Genomic DNA, 18,937 nt, shown 5'->3' with positions numbered 1-18,937 from the left:
ACATGCAGCAAAGGACCTCCTGGCGGGATTCGAACCTGAGTCTGCTGCAAATATGCGTACATGGGTAAATGGCATGCACTCTAACCACTCAACTCAATGTTATGACTTTTAAATCATTTTTACATCATTTTTTTTGTTTTTTTCTCAAAAAATATGACTAAGGCTTTTCATGACAGTTTTGGACTCACTACACTCAGTGACACTTAAGTGACATACGTTACGAAGGATTTTTATGACTTTTTAACCACTTTTTACAACAATTTATGAATTATGTCGACTGACTACTTTTGTGACTTTTTGACATACTATACAATGACCTTTTTTTCCTTAAAAATTTGACTATCCCTTTTTTTAAAGATTTTTTTAGGCATAGAGGCCTTTATGAGCAGTGGACAGATGGAGACATGCAGGAAAGGACCCCTTGCCAGGACTCAAACCAGGGTCTGCCAGGCATGTACGTTTGTACATGGCATGTGCCCTAACCACTCCGCCAACTGCAGGCCGAGTATCTCTTTTTATGACTACTTTGGACTCAATACATTTGGTCTTTGCATGACATACAATACCAACAATTATTATGACTTTATGACTTTTAAACCACTTTTTACAACAATTTATGAAAATAAAATAAATGATAACAGAAATCAAAGGAACATCAAAAGATATGTTTAATAATGATAGCATGAAGAAGAAAGTATGATAGTTCAGTCAGTCATTTGGTTCATCAGGCATAACATCTATTGTGTCAATTAGAGATACATGAACAGTACTCCCAATTTGTTCAAAGCGAAAACCTCAGCTTCTCCAGTTTCACACTATAGGTGACTATGGATTTTTATGACTGTTTTGGACTCACTACTCTCAAACTTTGCTTGACATTCGATATGAGGGATTTTTATGACTTTTTAAATCACTTTTTATAACAATTTATCATCTTTGTCAACTGACTTGTTCGTGAATTTTCCACATACTATATGACTGTTTAGGACTGACTACACACAAAAAATTATACTTTGAAAACAATTAACTTTTTCATTACTTTTTTAATGATTTGTTTTGTCATGGGTAGTGTAACACAGTTTAGGACCCACATGCATATGCAGGCAAAGAGGTGACTGGAACAAAGGTTTAATAATAAATAAACTTACAACAAAAGGTGGGGAGACAACTGGACACTGGTGAGACACATGAGGGCAGATTGGTTATCAACAGGAGGGTACACAAGAGGACAGAGGAGTTCAAGACATCTGTTATGATATGTGGATAGTACAGGGGACAGGAAGTTACAAAATAAACCAGGACATCATTTTAGTTTTTAGTGTGGTATTCTTTACACTTCTTTATTTTTTAACATTTGTATTAAGAACAATTTATTTTTCACTTAACAGTGACAATTAGCAAGAAAATAAATCAAAATGTCCATTCATCGTGCAGTGACATCTGCAAAGAGCTCTGAGGCTTCATGCTCCGAAAGACACATCCGAGAACCAGATTGTCATACAGGCAGAGAAGCCTGAAACACAGATGTCCAGAGTGCATCTCACAGCTTGAAACCAGAGTGAAGAGCCACAACTCCACCGGTTAAGTTGTGGTACTTCACACAGTAGAAACCTGCGTCCTCAATCATATGTTTAAACTCCTCCTGCACAAGAAAAAGAGGAAAGGAAATGACTCACTCACATTGAATCCACAAAGTGACACTACTGTATAGTCTCATTGGTGTTTGGCACCAAATAATTAAAACTGATGAAAGTCTAACAAGCTTGAAGAAATCTAAATTGGCAATATGGCAAATAGTGAAAACAAATGTAGGAGAAAATGTGTTACCTCACAGTTTTATTTTAATCTCATCCTCATTCCTTTCTCTTGTTCTCGTTGAATGCCCTGCTGCTCCTATTTGATTGTGGTTAACATTGGTTATTTTGATAAGTAGACCTTTTTTCTTTCTCCCTTCCTGGACCGACTCCGAAACATCCTCATATCTCACATTGATTTATCAAGGCCTGATGAATGGCCCCTGTTGTGACATTGTGTAGAGAAACAAGGCTGCTCCGAAATGTAATGCTCCGAGAGCAGCCACGCCTTTTTTTCTCAGGTATTGAATCAATTCAAATCCACTCATCACTCCTTGCAATGCTGTGACTTCGTTTTTCCACTGTCAGTGATTAAACCGCATCTGAACCAGCCACAGAATTGGACCTGAAGAGTTTTTCTTCCACACAAACTATTAGTTAACCAATAAGTCAATCGACAAAACAATGTATCTTGATAATGATTAATGATTTGCTCCAGTTTCTAAATGATGCTTTGCCACTTCCCTCTGTATAGATTCATTATTAAATACATTATTATAAATTGAATATCTGCTCACCAGAAAAATACTTGTAAATATATTGGACTCGTGGTGGACTTTTTTGACCATTTTTATGAAATCATTATTCAAAAGAAAATAAGTCAAAAGAATAATTAAAAGTATTGCTCATTTTTCCAGTATAGCACCTTTCATATATAATAATAATAGCTATTATTATTAACTCTATTCATATAGAACATTTTAAATACAATACAATAATAGATTTACAATAAAAACACGAGAATAAATGTAACTAAGTAATAAACTGTAAGTTGAAGTGCGTCACTTATAACTGGTTATAACTTAAAGTGGTGATGACGTCTTGAAATATGGCGAAAAGGTCTTAAAAAGCTTTTAATGTGTATTTTTTTAAACAAAAAAATTGAGAAAAATTAACTAAAATGGTCCTGACTTGAGTTGAATCAAATCAAAAGTGAGAGTAGCAACGTTAGGAATGGGGAGACGGAAATTGAAGAATACATTTTTCTCACCTGGTCTGGGAACTTGCGGATGCTTTCTACCAGATACTGGTACGACTTCCAGTCTCCCGCAATCACCTCTCCCAACACTGGGATCATCTGGAAACTATATGCGTCATAAAGCCTGAAAATAGGGCAGAATAAAAGGAAGTCAAACGCTGCTTTCTCTGTCAACCTGTTGCCTTACGGCTATTTGTCTTGGATCCTGATAAGACAGAGCACAATTTAGCAGCCTGGTACTGCTTTTTGTAATTGCAGATTGTGATTAAGAATAAATAAATAAAAACAATTTATTTTCTTTAAAAAATGTATGCAGGGAGAGACCTTATGAGTCCAACATCACCTCATTAAAAATAATGAAAAGGATGTTCGCTAAGAAAAGATGTCTTATCTATGACAAAATATCATGTGACTCCAGCGTGTTTTAGTGCCATTATCAGAGTTTTAAGCACATTTTGATAAGATAATATCGCATATGACATTTTCATATCGCCTCACACTGGTCCTTTAAAACCATTACGTGTGGCATTTTTATATCTGTAAGAAAGTGGAATTATGAGACAATGGCCTGAAAGACTAGCAGACGTAACGTGCCACAGAACAACAACAGTTTTAATTCAAACTGCTCAACAGGTGATTTCACTCATGAATTATTCCATTCCACTTGAAGGAGTGCTAATCAAGGTGGACTCTGAAACCCTTCAGTCAGGTGAGATTTAACCACAAGAGGGCAGTGTTCATGCAGACCACACAAAGCAAACTTGTTGGGTTTGAGACTGCAGTCATTAATCTGCAGAGACCTTCTGAGATTTCACAAGGTTGATTCATAATCACACAAAACAAGTGAATACTCCTCCTCACCTTGCCAGTACAGGATTTGTCACTTTGCTGAACTCCAAGCACATGAATCTGCCACCAGGCTTCAAGACCCGCAGAGCTTCCTGCAGTGCCTGAAATGAAAAATAGTTTGACAATTTTAATTATCTCTTCATTTATCAAGAAAAATATTCTCTGGTTACAGCTTCTCCAATGTGAGATTTGCTGCTTTTTCATGTTGGACAATCACCTTGGACTTTGCAAAAAATGTAAATGCACTTTTTTCTTTTTACAAATTTCGGACACTGGAAAATTAGTTAAATAAAAGTGAATGGATTAAATAAATAAATGTAGCAATTTGACAAAAATATGTTAAAAAAGGTCATATTGATTTTTATTTTTATTTAATTTTAGTCTTTGGGGTTTCCAGTTAGTGTGGAAAAAACGGAAAAATTAGTTTGACGGTAAGCGGGCGGCATTTCGTTACATGAACTTTGAAACACCCAAGGTAACCCAAATGTATAGCTACATGTTGAAAAAATGATTTCATACCATGAAAGATTCATCACTTGACATGACCGAGTCTGTCTGAGTGTCACTCCACTCGGCCATGAAAACACAGGTTGCGCAACAAACTGGCAACCCATTAGAGCAACAGCTGTATTGTGACGTGAATGCAATGGTGCGAGTGCGACATCTAGTGGCTGGATGTGATCAATGTTGTCAATAGCACCTTTAACAGTGAGTCCTCTTGCATGCATGTCAGAGATGGAACTGTAACCATAAGCGTTTGTTTTTAAAGGATGTGAATCAACACATTGCAGACAGATCTCAAACAGATCCCGGTAGATTAGTTGACAGAACTGGTGTCTACAAAGCAGGGAATAGCTGCACACTGTTCTACTAACAGGCTGATACCTCTGAGCAGAGCTGGAGCACAAACAGTCTTTACGCCGGGATGCATTAGTAACGATCAAGTCAGTTACCTGATCTATATGAGTGACGTTTCGAATACCAAAGGCGATGGTATAAATATCAAACTGGTCATCATCAAAGGGCAGCTCCTCTGCGTCCCCCACCACCCACGACAGACCTGATGCACAGAAGGATCAGGCACTCAAGTCAAAAATTGTCTGCATTTCTACTTTGCTCTCTACAGTTCAGTGAACACAGCTCATTTCACTGAACGCATATATTTTAGGGACCTCAGTCTGCCTTTATGTCTTAAACAAAATCAACCAACATACCTGGCTCTATATGGAAGGAATGAGAGTTACTCAGGCCCCTGTAAACACAGGATCTTTACATGCATAGTAACGTGAATGGGATTTCCCAAAAACCTGACCAGTGCACACTGCTCATGAAAACACAGGGATATCTTGCTTGTGTGACAGTCGAAGCTTACCAGCACTGATGCCCGAGCTGTCGGCTTTCTGCTTGCCCACTCTCAGCATCTCCTTGTTGATGTCACAGACCACGGCCCTGGATTCCTGGACCCCGTCCTCGTCCTCTGTGGAGTAGTTGCTGGAGATGTCCTGCCACGACGGCGTCTGCATGGACCGCAGCGCCCGCCGCTTCTGCCGCTCTTGCTGAGAGCGAACATACTCTAAGAAACGGACGGCAATGTCACCTGCAGGGGAGGATCATCACAAACAAAGCAGAAGAGTGACGGGGTGTTCACCTTGATGTTTCGAAGAGGCGCACACATACTGCGTTACCTGTTCCGCCCGCCACGTCCAAGAGTCGCGCCCCGGGCTGCGGGTGCATGACGTGCAGCAACATGTCCTTCCACAATCGATGAATGCCCAGACTCATGGCATCGTTCATAGTATCATACTTCTGCGCCACATTCTCAAACACCGTATACACTGAAAAAGCAAAGAGGGAGATCATCAGTCTCTGGAAGCAAGGTGTAGATGTTCAATTATCTTGATGCTTAATTGTTACATTTCTTTTTTTTTTACACTTGAAGTGGCAAATAAACTTGAACCTTCATAAAGTGTGATCATATCAAACAAACAAATAGCAAACAAAGCATACAAGTAAGGGACTGTTCATTAATTACCTATGAAAACAACACTGTACAATATGACTTACAACTTATTACTGCCAAACACTTTCGGCAAACATATAATACAGCAAACAGCTCATTTGGCCACTTGACTACACAGCGGAGGGAATCACACTTCAAATGGTTTATTAACAGAAGTCATTTAATAGATTTAAATCTATGCCGAATTGTCCAGCAAATATCCACCATCCCAAAACCATCTAACATGCCGCTCGTTGAGGTGTGTACATTAACAGAGAGGCAGCGGGCCTTTAAATAGCAGGATGTTTTAAAGACGTCCGTTATGCTATTGAACGAATCTGAGAATAGCATCGCCTTAGCTCACCTCTCTTCGCCTTCTCCGTTTCCGGCACCGTTTCGAAACCAAAATGTGTGCTTCTGTCTGCGGCAGCATCGCTGAAACAACGACAGCTCGACGGTCCCAAACAGCAACCTGACCGGCCCGCAGCTCCGGCAGCGGGGACGTTAATGTTCCTGTGAGAAAGACGGAGCACCCTCCGGAACAGCAGGCTCATGGACGCCGCCATGTTGCCGGATTATGCAAATGAGCGACGGTCTGACGTAATTCACATGCGACGATCAACATTTCGAGTTTGACTTTGCAGGAGTTGTTGTTTGTTTTGTTTTTTTAGTTTCGGGTTTATTATAAAAATGAAAAAAAAAACAATAAGTTAAATACAATTAAACAAATTCTTTTAATTTCCCCCACTGATTTCTGAATGACTTGTATTATCTGAGTAAACCATGTAATTCTTCTAACTGTAGATCTGCAACTATATGAGCTATGCAACATATTTTATTAATTTATAAATAGCAAGTGATAAATTACCCTTCTTTGCCAGAACTCAAAGATATTATTACATTACATTCATGCAGGCTTAGCTACATCTGTGGATTCAACTGCTCTTTGCAGGGGAACTGTGAATGGCCAACTAGCTCTAGCCTACCATCTGAGCCTATCCAATTTACAATGAAATAAAAACTACAACCTCATATTTAACACTAATATTTCACATTTTTGCAGCCTGAATTACTTAAATGATTATAGAATGTCTTTATGTTTCTTCATTATTTTTCAACACTAATCAACTATCCTGAAGGCAGATGTTAGAATCATAAAATGTGGATGGAAAATTTTAAGAATTTAACAGACCACTGAGTGCCTCAATTGCACAAGGGTCATAGACAATGTTGCAGAGTCAGGCGTATGAAAACAGGCATAGCCGCCAAGCCTCTTTCACACACAGTGCTTTTCCAAATCCACCAAAGGAGACCTGCTCCCCCCTTTCCCCCCAACAGTCTCTCTCCTAATCTACCTGACTTCAGTATCCTGAGTGCAGAAAGTGGAAGGTATTGTCTTCCATTGTTCTCACTTTCTCGTTCTGACAGTAACCAGACACTGCTATGCATTGTCCCATTGTTGCCTTAATTACTGGTCTACTGGGGTTCAGAAGGATCTGCTTACAACGCTCCTTTCCTTGGCCATGGGAAGGTTGACCAGGGGGAGGGCTGCAGGCCAAGGCTTTTTCACAGGGACCAAGAGGAGTGATGATAAGGCTCCAAGTCTAGCAAAGGATTAATGTTACACATGTTCACAATTGCTTTTGAGGGGGGGGGGGGCACAAGTTTTGAGGTCAATGGGAGGGTGAATAGAAGGCCACAAAGATGTGATGTCCTAGTGTGGTTATATGAATGACAGAACACAACATCCATTCAAAACTTTAAGCAACATTTAATAATTAATCAAATTATTTTATTATTCGAGCAAGCAAAATTCGATACCATTTGTACCAAGCATGATTATTGGAGTAGTTTTGAGGAAATGTACTCAAACATCATATCACCAATAGAGGGAGTAAGAGCACTGTTTGCAATTTTCTGCTTCTGCAGTAGTTTCCTGTACTGGAATGTGTGCGTTTCTTATAGGAGATGAAACAATAACCGAATGACATGAAACCAATAGCAGGTTTTATGTTGGGACATTCCAATTCAACTCAACAGCCAGTTACAACACTTGACTTAGTGTTTGCGATATGATTGTTGTTTGCGTGACATCACAGTGACTCGGTCTATAGGCTGCCCTACATGCTAGATACGAGACATAAATGTGTCCTACTTTCTGCACACTGGTGCCTCACTGCGTGCATTTAATTCCCCTTTTTTCCACCTCTACTCCTCAGACCGCTGAAGTCCACCACTTTGTTGTTACTCTGTGTTTGTGAGAGACTAGAAACTATTTAAGTGGATTTGTAGTCTCGCCTAGTCATACCTATCTCCTCAGTGCTAAAGAAATGTAGCTATAGGATGATTCAATTATGAAAATTCTCAACAAGGTTTTTGCTGTAGAATGTGGCTCAATCAAAAGCATCAGCAGTTCTCAGGAAGACTTCCAGCTAAGAGATCATTCAGCAAACCTTAAAGGTTTCACCTGGTTGTTTTCGGGAAATTGTGAGCCCTCGTTGCATATGCTCTTCCACAGGTAGCCTGTTTGGAGCAAAACATTTTAGAGGATAATTTTGCTTCCCCGTAGAGTAACAAATGTCTTGCCAACAAATAGCAACGCTGCCCTTTCTCAGAACCAGTTCCAGAGTGCGCACTTGATGAAAGAAACACAGAAACACCTTTCATGAATCATCATCAGTGTTCCAGCTTATTACACCGCCTTCCACGTTTGTTTGTTTTTCATTGTGTGCCAGTTGTAAAGCCGAACTCCTGCTGTTACCCTCTTAAATGTGCAGGTTGCATGCTTGACCTCATGCATGCTTGGAGGAGAACCAATGGATTACACATGGCACTCCTAACCCGCTCTCCATGTGTGTGCATCTCCAAACAGTCTGGGAGTCATTTGGCATATCTGATAAGTATTTAGCTCAAAGGAAAATAAACACAAACAACAAACACAGCATCCCTTCAAATGTTATGGTTTCAAACATTAATTGAGTGGTTAAGCTTGATCTGGTTTTTGGGGCCCATATGCTTCACAGGCACTTGGATAATTAATATTATGTGTTATGGAATAAAAAGAGAGTGGAACAAAACAAAAGAACGATCACAACACATGCTTAAGAAACATGCATACAGTGTTTATTTTGCAACAGGACACATTAAATAAAACTACAAAGTTACTTCACTTATACAAAAGATAGATTATATCCCGTTCACATACAAAATAACAATAATTTACTGTATAAATTAAACATTTCACTATTTTTGCTATTTACAATTGCATGAAAACAATGTTTTGGCCCCTCCAGATCATTTACCGCAGGGCTTCTGCTGTTTTCACGTCATCAAGCACTACGGCACATTCACATCAATGAAAAGACCGCTTCCACCGCTCAGAAGATCGCAGGGAATTTTCCAATTGACTGGAGGACGGGACATAAAATGTGAGTTTGCATAATTCACCAGGCTATCCAAACAAATATGCCCTTGTTAGATTTTAACTGTCAGATTTCATTAGCTTGTGTTAGATTTGAACGCACATTAATTTCCCATCGCTCTCACATCTATGCTCTTTTTTCTACTCCCTCTCTCCACGCATGGTCTGCTCTGAACATCACAGACCCAGGGGCGTGTGCTCTTGTTTTGCAATAATTAACATGAGTTACAGTCAAGCACACAGGCAAAAATATAACACAGTCCCACATTTTTACTAACTTCTGATTGAGAAAGAAAGGTTTCCATCTTTTAAAAACAAAAATGTGTTATGTGCCTCAAATTCTGCTGCGATTCATGGAAACTAAAAAATGTTTTGACGTGAATGTCACCGCGACGTTGCATCGAGTGTAAAATATGACCTTTTGTCTCAAGTGCTCAGGTTGTGGCACAAAGTACATTTTTGGTTGTTTTGAATAAGTACTATTTCATCTTGTAAGTAGGAGCAAATTTAAGTGCATGGGCGTTTCAAACATCTCCTGTACTGATCCAGTCAGGGATGAGAAGACTTTTTGGGGGTGACCATCTTCAGAAATATCCAGTCCCAGTTAGGGAAGGCCAATTATCATGCCACTGGCAAACTAGTCGATTTTGACCTTTCACAAGTAGTTTAAATGCCATAGCAATACACAGAAAACCCGCTGACAGCTCCAAACCCTCTGACAGCTTGTGCATAGTACCGCTGAGTGCTTTTGGTTATATTTCTGTCTGGGTATATTGTTTGCGCTCAACCTTTTGGCCTAAAATCAAGGTGACAAGTAAAACCTTCCAGGTCTGCAGCGTCTTGTAGAATTTAAGCAATTTGCTGCTGCCTAAGGGGAGAAAAAAAATGCATTCCACCTTCAAGCCAAGTTGACGAGGAAGTACTTCGACGGGTCTCTCAAATGCTTCGCCGAGACACAAAATGAAAGCGCGGACATACATTACAGTATTCCCATACTGAATTACATAATAAACAAGATTACGCCCCCCCTAATCAAAAGACAACTTAATGTGAACAATATGTTCAGTAAATGTCCAAGACACACGCAGAAACTGGAAACACAGATTTCTTTTAAAGCCTCAATGTGTTCATTTCAAAAAATCATGTCATGTCATCATCATGTAATAAAAATGTAAGATCCAGTCTGGAGAGGTGTTCAGTTGAGTGCACTATGTTTTAAAAAGACAACTTTACAATGCTTTTGATCTCTGTACAGGTTGTGGCATCATTTTTTGAACTCTACATTAAAGTGGTGGAAATCCTATGTTGGAACGAGACGCCACGTAGGATTTGAAAGAAGTGCAGACTCTTGAGAGGGACCCATGAAAGAAACAGATGTGATGCAGCTGAGACAAGGGAAGATGAGATCCTTAAGGCACTTGAACACCATCAAACCGGAAAGACTCCCACCCACAACCGAGCAGAAAAAGCTCTCAGATCTTCCCAAGTCTCCCTAAATGGCAGTTTGTCTGCAAACTGCACCACCCAACCCCCCCAGTGAACGACGCGACTTATCTCTCCATGCAAATCCACATGAGCGCTGAGTGAACGAGTGGGCGAGCGTGTTCTCTCTCTCTCTGATCTTTTCATTTTATGGTGAGTGATTCATCCCCAAAGTGCTGTGATATCTACCTTCCGCGTGACGTTTCATGCATCCCCTTCCCCTCTCCTCAGAAAGCTAGTCGAAACCCATCAAAAACAAACATCAGCGCTTTTGCATATGGAATCAAAAAAAAGGACAAATAAATATGTTACTCTTTGGATGGGAGGATTCTGGTTTTTGGCTGCAATTGTTCATTGTTCGTATGAGGCAGTTAGAAGAGTTATACAACTGTTAAGCTGTTAAGTGTGTGTGTGTGTGTGTGTATCAAAGACACCATTCCTTTATCCTCCTCTTGATGCCGATGAAGATTTGGTTGCCACTGTGACTCTGAAGCACCAGGAAGAGGTAAACCTCCCTGATTGCTAAACCGAACAGGGAGGTTAGCCGTAGCACCCGGCGGCCATGTTGTGTTTTCACCGGTGATTCTGCAGTCTGGAAGGGTTTTGTTGGAGGTATGTTGATTTTGAGGGACACCCGTGGGTGATGGAATGAACCAGAGGAGCTTCCTGTGTGTTAAAAGCTTGTATCTTGGTCAGCGCTGAAGATCGTCCTCCATCTACTCCTTCGCTGTCCTCTCCCACACTGAGGTCACTGACAGCCCTGCCTGTCCCCGCTCTCCTTTGGTGCTGAGCAGGATGGGAGGGCCCGGCCACTTCGGCCCACGGGCCATTTAGTAGCAGTCACTCAGTCAGTTGTCATTAGCCACTCAGTCGTTTGCGTAGCGCCTCATATAGTTTCATTGTCTGAGGGCCTGGCACCTGACGGTCCTTGTACAGAGTAGTTATGGGTTGCGGTAGCGTTTGGTTAACGGCGGAGCGCGGCAGTGGCGCTAGTTGCCCACCAGAGGGCTGAGGTCACCGTGGTGGTTCTTTAGCTTCTTCTTGAAGAGGGAGATGGTGGAGGGTCGGTACAGGATGATCCAAGGCTCCGAGGACGCCGTGCTCTGGCTGCAGCTGTCTGAACCGCTGACCGTCGGGATGTTCGGAGACCTGAGAGGGAAAACGAGGAGAGAGAGAGAGAGAGAGAGAGAGAGAGAGAGAGAGAGAGAGAGAGAGAGAGAGAGAGAGAGAATAGTAGAACAAGAGAGAGGGGGAAACGGAGGAATTAGCAAAGAGGATCATGTAAAGACGGTGACTGTCACATCACCTTCTGTATCCTGATGTCGCAGTAATTCCATGAATGATTTAATATAAACATAGACTAATGGACATTTCAAAGGCTGATGATTTTTTTTTTAAAACAACACTGATGGCCAAAATCAAAATATTTTTATTAACCTACAATCATTTAATTTACCTAAGATTGTTTAACACATAGTGCTCATTGTGATTACATTATTTTACTTTAATAATATCATGTTTGGTCACCACAGTAGTTTAGGAATCTAAAGTGAAGAAAGGGCTTGCTGTCCACCAAATGATTTATAAACTTTTTTTTATTTTTAAGTACATTTCATGGAAAGAAATTAAAACAAGTACTATGAATTTTTATTTATTCTATCATATTTCTTATGTTGCTACAATGACGGGAATCTCTGTGTGAGCTGTAACTTCAATTATGAGCCACAGACAGGAAAACAAGAGCCACATGACATGATTCCCATCTGTGATCATAGAAAGTTCATCTCGGCCTAAATTCCACTGTGATCTCTTCATTTTGTTAAGTTTGTAAGACGCTATAATAGTACAAAACTTCATCAAATGCGCAAATGTCATCCTGTCCTTTCATCTTTTTCATCGCGACATGAATTAAGCATAATACCACAGACGAATGCTTGGTCATGTGACGTTCGGTTCATCATGCACGCCCCTCGAACATCCTCACACTTACTTGACTGTGATGTGCAGCAGCAGCTTCGCCACCATGGCTATGACGGTCAGGATGAGGAGAGCAGCCAGGGCGTAAATGGTCCACACTGCAGACAGGGAGCGACACAGAAACAAGACGTCAGATATCGAATCCCGGTGATGAAACTGATGAAGCAGACTGAAAGGGTTAGCTGGCGAAGGATTATTAAAGCAACGCTGGCACACCTGCGAGCGGCATTCAGCCAGCAAATTGTCAAGAAACGGTGATGCATTCTCGATGCACATCTGCTCTCGCCTCTCAGGTTGAGAAATACATCAGATAGCCCTCTGAGACGGAGCGCTCAATAGTTGGGAAAGAGTCATATTTGAAGAAAAGTAGAAAAGCACCGAACACAGCAGTCCACCTGGCGCAGCTTTGACAAGGGGCCCTGATTGTGATCAGCAGGGAGACCCAAAGTAACTTCACTTATGAGTCACTGTCAGGAAAAACAAGCGTCAAGCAGCATTACTTCAATGTGTGATCACAGGAAGTCACTCTGAGCCAAAGCTTCCAGAAGCCTCTCATCAAACTAAGATGTTAATACTTCCAGAGAAACCAGGTCATGCAAAAATGGGAAAACTTTGTCTCAGAGAAACCTCCCGCAACGTCCCTGACAGAGGAAGAGGAAGGTGCAGTGAGGTGTGGTGCATTGTGGGTGTTACATGGGTGTACATACTAGCGCTGTGGCCGGTGGTCTCGCCGCGTCCAGCCCACTGACCTGGCATGTTGTGCTCCGGTTTACCGGGGCTGGACGTGATCACGTAGAGGATTTTGGAGGAGCGTCCGTTGGAGGTGCTGTTGGTTCTCTCGGTTACGCCGCCAGCGAGCTGGGGCCCCGCCGTGCTGGAGGCGCCCGCTCCCTCCACTCCCTTATCTCCTTCAGCCTCCATTGTTCCGGTGTCTTGGCTCCTCAGTGCTGGGGAAACAAGAACAAGAGCGGGTTTCCTTACTGTCACGGCTGCTTATTTACAAACCAAACACATCGTTCATCAAGCATTTGTAGATGTGTTTACACGACATTAATGCCATCTATCAAATGTATGTTCAATGTATGTTCAATAGTTACTCTGAATAAAGCTTTGTTTTTGGTCCCCACCGACTTCTGCAGGAGAAATCTGGCTCCATAGCAGCTAAATGCTCAATATGTTCACCGGAATAAAGAACAGCTGCCCACTGTGCAGATTTGGTTTAGTCTTTTGGCTGTTTATGTCAATGTACATGCCTTCACTTGTTCTGTATTCACCTTATCACACACACACACACACACACACACACACACACACATACACACACACACACACACACACACACACACACACACACACACACACACACACACACACACACGCCGAAGAGAGTGTTGAACCTAAACTGTAAAGCTGCTTTTAAATTCACTGATATTAATTCAGCAATAATAACATCAACAACAACAACAACAACAACAACAACAACAAAAGACTGTTGCTAAGCACCATCACATTTACATATATTACAATCAGTGATAATTGTGAACAGTGAGCTCTTTATTTAGCTTTAAGCAACTTGCATAGAATGATCCACGCACGGTGAAGCAAACAACAAACGGAAAAAGGTGAAAATAAGTTCAGAGAGGATGGAAACAAACTGCCGTTTTCATTATTGAAGGACATATATTATTAATTTTGTACATCTTGTATCATGTATGAGTCATTTCTCAGCCTTCACTAACGGTCAAGCCTTATTGTTATTAAGCTTTTAATTCCAGTCATATTGCTCACACTTAATTGGACTACTGTTCTCTCTGCAATGTGTCATATCGTCTCTTAAAAATGTGACTATTATGCGGAGCATGCTGTGCTAGAGACACAGAAGAGGAAAAAAGGCTCTGCCGTGTAATTTCTACAAGTTGAGGACACATATCACTTAACGCCCCTTTAATTATTCCTGTGGCTAAACTGGACTCTCGCAGCAAGCACGTAACAGGACACATGTTGATGGTGTTGTTGACAGTACATACGCGGCAAAGTCACAAGTCCATATTTCGACTTTGCAAAAAACACTCATGCGTGCTGTAAACATGTGGCGCCGAGAGCGTTTTTGTCCGCTCCACACATCACTCAAACACTGTTTTGCAATAAATTCTGTTTGTTTTAACCTGCTCACAGCACCAGATGTGGCAGAGTTTGCTTCATAAAACAACAGTGCCAGAGACTATTTCAACTCATTTATGTGTTCCCAGAGGGAAGCAATATCCTAAATAAGACCTCCTCTGCCTTTCATTTACTTCTCCTAAACATAGACGTGATTTATTTAACATCGCTGTGTGATTTTGAGAATTTTCCTTTTGCCTCTGAGAAACAAACTGTGGCATGTCGCACTCGCCTCTTTCATTATTTCTCTGTCATGTTCATTTGCAGCGAGGTTTTGGTGATGAGAAACATCTCAGTAAAATATCAGCAATCTGTAATTATAGTCATTTGCAAATAAGATACGCTTTTCTTATTTGCCCACAAACACATCTCATGTCTCTTTATTATTACAGAAATAATAAATAAACTGGTGATTCCAAATTAATATAATTATAATTATAAGCTTCAGGCCTTATTCACAAAACATCCGGGGGTAAAAGTCACTCCTAATTAGCCTAGTTCGGAGATAAATGCCAGTCCTAAATTAAGGAGGCCGACAGTATGTTTGTTGTCTAAGAGCAATTGTTCTTTAAAAGCCTTTTTATGCTTCAACAAGCCCCAAAGTCTGAGAAAGGTTAGAGGTAGTCCAGAGGACTCACAGGAACCTGCTCATAAGTGGGCATGTTCTGGGAAAATACAACTACTTTAAAAATTATATTTTTATGGTAAACAAGTGAACAAGGATCCAGTCAGAACACCAACAAAAAACCAGTCCAATAAAACTGGTGTGTACAAATAGTTGTACATAAGACAAAAAATATGCTTTTCGACAGTTGACTGTACATTAAAGCGACACCGAGGAGGATTTGGGGGCATCTAGTGGTGTGGTTGCAGATTGCAACCAACTGATTTCCCACTCTGCTCACTCCTCCGTTTCTATGACTGCAGCAACGTGAGCCTCCGAGGCCATCTTTAACTCGATGACACTACTTGAGGAGCACACTTCGTCACTCACGTCACTGTAGCTTCACAAGCGTGTCAGAGAACTACGGTGGCCTTCGGGCAATGTAAACATGTGAAGAAGACATGACTCATTATACACCAATGAAAACATATGAATATTATATTCTGCTAATTGGAACCATGAAATGCTACACACTGGCCCTTTAAATGATCCAACTGTATTACCATAAGTATGGCTGCTAGGGTCGGATGACTCTTAACTGACACCCAGAACTAATTCTAAATACTATTTGATCCCGGCTGGTTTTCACTCTTCCATGAATGGTGGTTGGATGTTAAAGCAGTGTGGGATTTTTTTTTTTTCTTTCTACATAACAGTTCTACTTGACTGTGATGTTCCCAGAACTTCCCACATGTTCCCCATTTGCAAACAAAACGCTTCAAACCCGGGCTCAACTCAAACGCAGTCAAACGTCATCTGTGAGCGTTTATTCTGAAATTACCGCTTCGACCGCTCAGCGTGCCACAAGGGAGATATTAGATGAATTTAGTGCTGATACGTTAACTTTCTTTAACTGTTGTCTTTCTGATTCTGTTTGTCTCTGAACTCCAGTCACTTTGTATTTGTATCTCTTTTTTCTGTAAAACAATTTCAAAACCTATTAAATCAGCAGGTGACCTTTTCTCATATCATGTCTCAGATTCCATTTCTTGGCTACACGATGCTTCACGCAAAAACAAGCACCAAGACGTGAGCAGAAAGGATCATGCCTGCCCAGAGGTCAGAGGATTCTGACCTTCCGATATTGTTTCTACTGTGACGCCACCGGCGAGGAAAACAACAGAGGATTACAAATGGCAGCATAGAGAGGGAGGAGGTGGGAACAGATAGTCTCCTAGTGTAGCTTGATTGTCAGTGACACCATCAGGGTCCAGACTTGAATCTATTAAGTTTGATTTTGGTGCATTGAGACTCATTCTGAGAAAATGTATAGTAATATTAAAGCAACAGCTTTTCGTTGTCTGGAGAGAGAAAATAAAAAACGCATTTGCTTTGAGGTCTTGAACACTGTGCTATAGATCCCCGGCTGTTTGTCTGCTCTCCAGTGAAATCATGAATCGGAAGGCGCGCGCTGCATCACAGTATTTTGTATGGAGGTGGCATAAAAACTTGCTGCACCGCGGCTTGGTGCAGGAACACTCTGGAGAAGCAAAGCAGCCTGCCCCGGCTTGATAAGAGAGTGAGTTCCTAGAAAAACAAAATACAATTTAAATAAATAAGCAGTATCACCCGCAGGCTGTGAGACATTGACTAGCAAATGAAAAGAGAAAAGGCCCTGCCAGTGGCGTGACACCTGCCTCGCCACAGCTAAAAGAGCGCTAGTCCACGAAAGCAGGGCTGCCATGCAAAACTCCATCATGAGAGCCAGCGAGTCTGCACGCACCTGATCATGCAAATGAGGCTCTCGTGGGTTTGATGGGAGGTACAGTAGTTCAGGATGTTTGCAAACTAAACATGCAAAGGACACTCTGTCTTACACTCTTAGAAATAAACCAAAATGGTTCTTCCTGAAGGGCTGAGGTCCTGCCCAGAACCCATTGATTTCCAGAGTTTTTCAAGGATTGTTGAAGGCATGGGCGTAAAAACAATCCTCCCAGCCCACGCACTCCCCAAAGCTGTGATCGTGAACTACACTTGTTGTGGGTTGCACTGCACCACATCAGCCCCTGGCCCTTTAGGAGCCTCCTGAGGATCCCATAGTGGGTTCTAGATGAAACCCTTGGAATAAAAGACCTGAAAAAACTGAAAATATGATTTTGCTCTTCTCCTGACCGGCTTCAGCAAGAGTTTGATTGACAGATGAATCACCCGATCACCTGCCAAGTAGTTTTTGAAAGCGCCTGCCCTTTTCTACAGTTTCCAATGATTGCTCCTCCGGAGGTTCTGTGTAACAAACCATCTGGCGGGTGAGGTTAGGTTTCAAAAAGGGTTCTCCTATGGGGACAAGCTGAGGAACTGTGTATGTTTAGTTGTGAGCATCGGTATTTGTGTATGTAAGCTATGAGTGTAGGTTTGGACACTTTTTACAAACCCATTCTACGCAACCTTTCTCAGCACAAAAAAACAAAAAGCAAGTATAATCCTACCTTGGTAGAGCAGAGAGAATCCCCGGGCCTGGTTGGTGCGGTCTGAGTAGAAGTACACTACGACAAAGTCGCCTGTGATGTTCACCAACTCCCTCGCCGGGCTGCGCCAGTCGAAGCGCGCCACAACCTGGTTGGTGTAGCCGTTCAGGAGCTCCACCATGTCCGTCTGGTCGTAGATCTCGAAGAAGGTGAAGTTGAAGAGGATGGCGTAGGATCCAGGGATCTGAACAGTCCAGTAGCAGACGCGGCCCGGGGCGTACCTGTCGGGGAAGTCGGGGGAGTAGATCACTCCGGACGGAGACGAGTAGTTTCCACCGCAGGCCCCGACCCGAGCTGGGAGGAAGAGCATGGGGAAAAGGGAGGAAAATAGTCAGCGATGCAATCTGTGGAGTTTTTGTTTTTGTACATATTCCACAATTTAATGGAAATGGCTGTGGGTGAATGGCAGCCTAATTCAATAGAGGATGTCGAACATGACACTTCAGGTTTATTTCCACCTAAATGTCCAAATCGCTCTTTTATTTGATCATATATTCATTTCAATGCTTGTCACAGAGCATCGCACTGGAAAAAGGTGCGAAATTGCGCGCGTCAACCCGGGTGTCATGTTGCCATCCCTGCTGGAGCCGACAATGGATGCCGATTGTAATCTTTCCCACTGAAGACCAGATGTTAGTGTGTGCGCTCAAGGGCACTCAGTATTACGACAGATGTATTTTTGTTGAAGGGATTCACCTCATAATACTTTGGGAATCTTAAAATGAAATGTTTTGTTGTATTCCGCCCCCACAATTCTTTGGAATTCATACTAAACCACAGATTCAGTCAGAGCCAGGGCGACACTAGGGTTGACACTCACTGTCGAAGATGATGACCCAGCCGTCTCCGCCGCAGGGCTGGGTGTGGTCCCCGAAACAAACGTGGTTGCACTCCATGCTGGGCGACTCGCCGTGGTCGCGCTGGTCCACTTCGTTGCCACAGAAACAGGCATATCCTGACTCCATGCCGGCAAGCTGCGAACACACAAAAGGTTATGCAAAACACTGCATCAGCGATTCAAAACACTTCCCAATGTGCTGTTTATTATAAATCCATTTGCCGTGGCTGCAGGACAGGGAAATAGTCCA

General features: G+C 41.9%; 2 protein-coding genes across 3 annotated transcripts in view; both read right to left on the bottom strand.

The window, feature by feature from the left end:
- Nucleotides 1-1,177: 1,177 nt before the first annotated feature.
- Nucleotides 1,178-6,248, bottom strand: coq5 (coenzyme Q5, methyltransferase). Its single transcript, XM_084024913.1, has 7 exons — nt 6,045-6,248; nt 5,367-5,516; nt 5,054-5,278; nt 4,635-4,741; nt 3,694-3,782; nt 2,845-2,956; nt 1,178-1,642 (listed from the first exon to the last, which is right to left on the bottom strand). The coding sequence occupies exons 1-7, from the start codon at nt 6,244-6,246 to the stop codon at nt 1,541-1,543; spliced, it is 987 nt and encodes a 328-aa protein (XP_083881039.1). The 5' UTR covers nt 6,247-6,248; the 3' UTR covers nt 1,178-1,540.
- Nucleotides 6,249-8,781: 2,533 nt separating this feature from the next.
- Nucleotides 8,782-18,937, bottom strand: part of kremen1 (kringle containing transmembrane protein 1) — a 55,276-nt gene continuing 45,120 nt past the window's right edge. Inside the window, exons 5-9 of one of the 2 annotated variants that reach the window (XM_084025544.1) lie at nt 18,670-18,823; nt 17,811-18,143; nt 13,310-13,507; nt 12,574-12,658; nt 8,782-11,732 (exon numbers count right to left, since the gene is read on the bottom strand). In XM_084025544.1, the coding sequence (XP_083881670.1) occupies nt 11,573-11,732; nt 12,574-12,658; nt 13,310-13,507; nt 17,811-18,143; nt 18,670-18,823 (930 nt within the window). In that variant the 3' untranslated portion in view covers nt 8,782-11,572. Of the gene's footprint in view, nt 11,733-12,573; nt 12,659-13,267; nt 13,508-17,810; nt 18,144-18,669; nt 18,824-18,937 lie in introns of both variants that reach the window. The other variant, XM_084025543.1, reaches the window with a different exon arrangement.

This window comes from Eutrigla gurnardus (genome assembly GCF_963514095.1).
Source record: "Eutrigla gurnardus genome assembly, chromosome: 13".
NCBI classification, from domain to species: Eukaryota; Metazoa; Chordata; class Actinopteri; order Perciformes; family Triglidae; genus Eutrigla; species Eutrigla gurnardus.
Note: the sequence above shows the minus strand (reverse complement) of the source record. Positions and strands in the feature narration are given on the sequence as shown.

Excerpts from the sequence above, each read along its gene's own strand:
- coq5 (XM_084024913.1), bottom strand. The coding sequence starts at position 6,246 with ATGGCGGCGTCCATGAGCCTGCTGTTCCGGAGGGTGCTCCGTCTTTCT. Across the intron at positions 3,783-4,634 it reads ACGTCACTCATATAGATCAG|GCACTGCAGGAAGCTCTGCG; the intron begins GTAACTGACTTG and ends TTTTCATTTCAG. Across the intron at positions 2,957-3,693 it reads ACAAATCCTGTACTGGCAAG|GCTTTATGACGCATATAGTT; the intron begins GTGAGGAGGAGT and ends CCCTATTTTCAG.